This window comes from Cygnus atratus, chromosome 24 (genome assembly GCF_013377495.2).
Source record: "Cygnus atratus isolate AKBS03 ecotype Queensland, Australia chromosome 24, CAtr_DNAZoo_HiC_assembly, whole genome shotgun sequence".
NCBI lineage: Eukaryota > Metazoa > Chordata > Aves > Anseriformes > Anatidae > Cygnus > Cygnus atratus.
In genome coordinates, this window is record NC_066385.1 from 1,333,021 (window position 1) to 1,339,112 (window position 6,092).

The 6,092-nt window shown below is 50.0% G+C and overlaps 2 protein-coding genes across 2 annotated transcripts; both read left to right on the top strand.

The window, feature by feature from the left end:
* Positions 1–196: 196 nt before the first annotated feature.
* IRF6 (interferon regulatory factor 6) lies at positions 197–4,219 on the top strand. Its single transcript, XM_035561559.1, has 7 exons — positions 197–370; positions 1,487–1,691; positions 2,137–2,259; positions 2,365–2,511; positions 2,817–3,209; positions 3,598–3,716; positions 3,998–4,219. Exons 1-7 carry the CDS (start codon positions 197–199, stop codon positions 4,217–4,219), a joined length of 1,383 nt encoding a protein of 460 aa, XP_035417452.1.
* A 623-nt stretch (positions 4,220–4,842) lies between these two features.
* Positions 4,843–6,029, top strand: C24H1orf74 (chromosome 24 C1orf74 homolog). The gene has a single exon (XM_035561554.2). The coding sequence runs from the start codon at positions 4,911–4,913 to the stop codon at positions 5,727–5,729; it is 819 nt and encodes a 272-aa protein (XP_035417447.1). The 5' UTR covers positions 4,843–4,910; the 3' UTR covers positions 5,730–6,029.
* Positions 6,030–6,092: the final 63 nt, after the last annotated feature.

Genomic DNA, 6,092 nt, shown 5'->3' on the forward strand with positions numbered 1-6,092 from the left:
TTGTAACTCCTCCTGGTAGAAGAATGGTAGTTAGCTAAATCTGAATTGTTGGTTATATTATTACACGTTGAAACCACTGATAACAGTAGCACTGCGTAGAGTACTTCATGAAGTTAACTTTTTCTTTTTTTAAAGAATATGACTTTCTACTAACCTTTTGCAGTTGGTCTGCTATTACCTCTGTCTTTTGTAGACAATGGCGTTACACCCGCGAAGAGTCCGCTTGAAGCCCTGGCTCGTGGCCCAGGTAGATAGCGGCATGTATCCGGGCCTTATCTGGCTAAATCGAGAAGCAAAGCGGTTTCAGATCCCCTGGAAGCACGCAACTCGGCACAGCCCGCAGCACGAGGAGGAGAACACCATCTTCAAGGTGAGGGAGGGAGAAGCTCGGTTGTACCACGGCTCTTACACAGAGACAAAGGGCTGAATTGTTGGCCGAGAGCTGGATAGGCATTTCAGTAGCTGCTTCCAGGCGCATTTTGTCCTGTTTCTTTGACCTCTGAAATGCCACTTTGAGCACTTCAATGCCAAGCTTGGCACAGTGCTGGAAAGGTGTTTAGTTCTTTAACTCTTTCAGGCTTGCAAAGGCCTGACAATGTCAGGTTGTACAAACTGTGGGAGATTACTGCTGCTTGTTTCACCGACTTGGTTTAGCATGTGGCAGCTGCCTTGTTCTTCACATCAAACCATTAAATATTGTTACATAAATCTTAACAGGGAAAGGAAAAATATCGCTCCAGCACAAAGTTTCAGTTATTGTTACTGCTGTTCTTAATATTCTTTTCCCATGGGGTTCATTTTAACTCCTTTACTCTGAGGGATTTTTGACTTCCTCTGCCTTGGAAGGATCTTGGATTAATGGTCTGATTCGGGGGTGAGACAGCTAGGTGGATACCTGAGGCTGCTCCATTCCGTTTTAACCGAATCCACTCCCCCTGCACAGGGTATGGCTCGCTGCCAGAAATGGCTTTTGGTATTGCGCTTAACACCTAGAAAAACTCAGTGTGCAATCCTGTATGATTGATATTTTCTTAACTTGTATGAAGATGTGTGCTCTGAACTGGTAATGGATCTTGGAAATTTGGATTTAAATCCTTTTTTAAAAAATCCTTTTAATGGGGAAAGGGAAAAAATATGGAGAGAGACTGGAACAGGTTGCCCAGAGAAGCTGTGGATGCCCTATCCCTGGATGTGTTCAAGGCCAGGTTGGATGAGGCCCTGGGCAACCTGATCTAGTGGGTGGCATCCCCGCACATGGCAGGGAGGCTGGAATGAGATGGTCTTTAAGGTCCATTGCAGCCCAAACTGTTCTGTGATTCTTTGAAAAGCTATTACAGAGGGAATGCCCACTGTTGTTATCAGAAGAGCTGTAGTTAAGGCTTCTGCGAGAGAAGGATTTTACAATAAATTTGCTTGTAAGCTTCATTTCTGATAAAAGCTACTCTATTGCGAGGGCTGGACTGAGCATGGTGTACTTTGTCCCCAGGCATGGGCTGTGGAAACAGGAAAGTACCAGGAAGGAGTTGATGAGCCAGACCCTGCAAAGTGGAAAGCCCAGCTCCGATGTGCTCTTAACAAAAGCCGGGAATTTAATTTAATGTATGATGGCACCAAGGAGGTACCCATGAATCCTGTTAAAATTTATGAAGTGTGCGATATCCCGCAGTCCCAGGGATCAATCATTAATCCAGGTGAGGGCCTTGCTGACACAGTGCTGGTTACTGAGCAGGCGTTTGTCCAATGCGTGTGCCTTTCTCCTTGTGACATTAACTCCTGAGCTGCCATTGTGTGCTGTAAAAAAGCAGTTGCCATGTGTAAGCCCAGTTACACTTAAGCTTCGAGGACTTTGAACCATAGTATGCCTACAGTAAAATTAACAGAGCTGCACACAGTTGCATGCTTTTTGCTTAAAAAAAATAAAAATCCAATGTTGTCAATAGTTTCTGTATCCTCAGCTTTCTAAAACCAGGTGTTAACCTGAAAATAATATTGTACAGATAAAATGTCTTTTTACTTAGAAAATAGACAAAATTCTGCTATTGTGCAAAGCCAATGTGAAGATTACATTTTTTTCAAGAATGCCGTTGCAGTGTTTCATACCGAATTATCTACCTGTCACTCTGTGCTTGTTTGCAGGTTCCACTGGCTCAGCTCCATGGGACGAGAAGGATAACGATCTTGATGAGGAAGAAGAAGAAGAACTGAATCAATCTCAGCATGTCCCTATTCAAGAGACATTTCCATTTCTTAATATAAATGGTTGGTGGCATAGGCTGTAATGTAGTAGTGAAGTTATTTGCTTGTATATTGGTGCATGCTTGCAATTGAGTCCTGGTTTAGCAAATAATTGATTCCTTTTTGTAGATTCTCCAATGGCTCCAGCCAGTGCAGAAAACTGCAGCCCTGAAGCTGTGTGGCCTAAGAATGAACCTCTAGATATGGAAATGCCCCCAACAGCTCTGCAGCATGATTTCTTCAGCAGCCCTGAGCTCTGGATCAGCTCTCTTCCAAGTACGTTTATGGATTTATAGTACTTCTGTCATTGTACTTAAAAGTTACAACTTTTTTTAAACCCTTTGGTTGTTCGCTTGTTAGCAAGAATATCTGATTATTATATTTTTTTGTGGTTCTTTGGGGACCCATGGGTTGGACTTGATGATCCTTGTGGGTCCCTTCCAACTCAGATATTCTATGATCTGTGTATAGCTAAAACATCCCTCCCTGTGAGTCTAGGTTGGACTGTGTGGTGTGTGTCTGCTGCTGATAAAGTATGCATAGAGGTCCAGGGAAAATCCTACTGACAGTTTCTCTCTCAGTGACAGATCTAGAAATCAAGTTTGAATATCGAGGAAAGGAGACGGGAGCAACGACAACTGTAAGCAACCCACAGGGATGCAGACTTTTCTATGGAGAGCTGGGTCCTATGCCAGACCAGGAAGAGCTCTTTGGGCCTATCAATTTGGAGCAAGTGAAGTTTCCAGGAACAGAGCAAATCACCAATGAAAGGCAAAAGATCTTCACAAGTCGGCTACTGGATGTTATGGACAGGGGACTGATCCTGGAGGTCAGTGGCCATGCCATCTATGCTGTCCGGCTCTGCCAGTGCAAGGTGTACTGGTCTGGTCCCTGTGCGCCTTCTGCTGCCACACCAAATTTGATTGAGAGGCAAAAGAAAGTCAAATTATTCTGCCTGGAAACGTTCCTCAGCGGTAGGTAGCTTCTGCTTCTGGAAGATAATGGAGTCTGGTCTGGGTACTTGGTGACACTGTTGGAAAGGGTGGTCTGCCATGGGGGTCAGTCTGGATGCGCTAATTAGTTTGCACATGCATGGAGCATGGGTAGTAGCCACTGCTTCTCCTGACCTCAGTGGACTGTGGGGCACGTGCATCAGAATAAAGTGCATGTGCACTTATTTAACGCTCTGAAAAATATTGGTGGGCATTGCTTTTAAAGGAAACTTTTCTGGGTTAAAGAAATAAATTGTAATTGTTGATGTGTGAGAGGTATAGCTAAGACTCGGGACAATACAGCGAGGTGGGACATGGAGTATCTAACCAAAAGATGGACAACACTGCAGCATTCTGCTTTTCTTCCTAGAGCTGATTGCCCACCAGAAAGGACAAATTGAAAAACAGCCACCATATGAGATCTACTTCTGTTTTGGAGAAGAGTGGCCTGATGGAAAACCTAGAGAGAGAAAGCTGATTGTGGTTCAGGTAGGAGCTAAGGCCCTGAAGCGACACGTGGCAGCCTTGCTGGGGCCACAACATTGGTTCTGGATTGATACCCACAGAAACCAGAGAACTGTTCTTCTCTGCCATGGTTATTGGCACTGAGAAACCCCAGCAAGGCTGGTGGGATTCTGTGCACTGAATGACATCGATCTGTGAGTGTGTTTTAGGTGATTGTGGACACCATCCTGCAGGGGCTTCCTGCCAAGGAACAGGGATGTACTGTGTGACTGCTAGGCTAAAATGGCTGACTACTTCTTCAACAGGTCATTCCAGTTGTGGCCCGGATGATATACGAAATGTTCTCTGGTGACTTCACGCGTTCCTTTGACAGTGGCAGTGTGCGACTCCAGATCTCTACGCCTGACATCAAGGATAACATCGTGGCTCACTTGAAGCAGCTGTACCGCCTGCTGCAGACCCATCAGGAGGGGTGGCCGATGCAGGCCCCTGCCATGCACATGGCACAGCCGCTGCCAGCACAGTGACAGGCGCTTTGTCCTGCTGCTGCGGGGTGCCCCAGGGTTTCCTACGTTGTACATATGGGGAAATTTAGTGAGTGCCTTGCCTTAACCTGAATGAAACTTGTAAATCTGGTCTTCTGATTAACTTTCAACAGTCTATGGTATTTCTGTTTTGGGAGCGTTTTAAATAAAGGGAATAAAGAATACCTCTAGCTTCATTGCTGTTTTTAGCTGTTTGCTATATGTAAATCAGATTTTTAATTCTGTAATATTTTTTAAAATTCACTACTGCCACCCTGTATATAAACACTTGACCAGTAGAGGGGGGAGAAAAGTAATCTGTGCTTTATTAAAACTGCTTTAAGAATGTCATTTTGTTGTCTTTTATTTCTCTTTGGCTGCTCTCTAGTTGCAGCCTTGCACTCTTTCACTGTGCTTTATATTTTATATACGTGTATTTTATATGCGTGTATGTATTTGGAGTAAATCGTGGCTTTTCAGTCCCCCTCCACCATCCAGCGGGAGAGCTGAGCTCCAGCGGCCGGGACGATGAAGGCAGCAACCCCTCAGCGCCCTCTTCCGTGTTTACGAGGCCGGGCCGCCGGCCTAGGCCGCTCCGCCCCGGGAAGGTCGATCCGCTCCGCCCCGGAGCCGGGGGCCGGCCCGGAAGCCTGGTGCCGGGCGGCGGCTGCCGCTCGCGGACCGCTCCGGGGGGATGGAGCCCGTGGAGCCACTGCCGGCCCCGCAGCTGGTGGCGGCGGCGCGGGAGGCGCTGGGGGCCGGGACCGGGCGGCGGCGGCGGCGGCTGCCGGCATCCCGAGCCCTGCAGCTGGCCGGGGAGGTGCTGGCGGTGGCGGCGGGGCTGAAGCCGGCGCTGCTGTACGACTGCGGCGCCGCAGGCCCCGCCGAGCTCCGGCGCTACCTGGCGCGGCTGCGGGAGGCCGGGCTGGCCCCGCGCCGCCTGCACCTGCTGGGCGCCGGGGGCTCGGCGCTGCTGCTGCACCCCGGCAGCGCCCGGCGGCGGCTGGAGGCCGCGCTCCGCTCCCGCCCCGGGCCCTTCGTGGACGTGGCGGCGGCGAGGGGCAGCCCCGCTCTCTGCGGGCCGGCCCAGGCCCAGGCCATAAGGGGCCACCTCGCCGCCCTCCTGGCCCACCTGGAGGCCGCCGAAGAGGCCGCCGCCGGCCCCGTCTCCTGCAGCGAGGTCGTCCCCGCCGGCTGGAACCTCTGCACCGTGTTCGGGGTGCTGCTGGGCTACCCGGCCGCCTACCACTTCCCCGTGGAGGAGGGCAGCGAAAACTGCCTGGCGCTGACGCCGCTCAGGGTGTTCGCGGTGTGGGCTCGCTGCCCCCGAATCCAGGGCGGGCTCGCGGTGCAGATCTACTCCTTCAGCATCCCCGAGAGCCTCCGTGAGGAGCTGCGGGAGGTGCTGGACGCCTGGTGCGACGACCTGAGGGACAATTTCTGCGCGCAGAGTGACTTTGTGGACCTCTGCATTTCGAGCGAGGTGGTGTCGCTTCCAGCGGTTGCCTTATAACACAAATACACGCTGACTTTCCACCGTATGCCTCATGTGCCTCAGGGAGTGAGGTGAGAAACTCACCGAGAGGCCCTTGAGAGGCCCCAAGCCTTAGGGGCTGTGCTGGGGCAGTTTGGGCCCTGACCGCTCAGGCCAGTTGCTGCAAGTCCACACACATCTCAAGTATGTGGGTGAATGCACCCAGAGCTGCTCCACAGCCTGGATCCTGACTGTGCTCTGTCGGGTATATTTATTTGTGGCAAACAACTGGAGATTAATAAAAAATGGTAACACTACATTAAAAAAAAAAAAAGTTTATTGTAGGCTCCATGCTGTATTTAGTACTCCTATGATGTGGTCTCACACACCTCAGCTGAGCCT

Excerpts from the sequence above, each read along its gene's own strand:
- C24H1orf74 (XM_035561554.2), top strand. The coding sequence starts at position 4,911 with ATGGAGCCCGTGGAGCCACTGCCGGCCCCGCAGCTGGTGGCGGCGGCG.
- IRF6 (XM_035561559.1), top strand. The coding sequence starts at position 197 with ATGGCGTTACACCCGCGAAGAGTCCGCTTGAAGCCCTGGCTCGTGGCC. Across the intron at positions 371-1,486 it reads AGGAGAACACCATCTTCAAG|GCATGGGCTGTGGAAACAGG; the intron begins GTGAGGGAGGGA and ends CTTTGTCCCCAG. Across the intron at positions 2,260-2,364 it reads TCCATTTCTTAATATAAATG|ATTCTCCAATGGCTCCAGCC; the intron begins GTTGGTGGCATA and ends TCCTTTTTGTAG.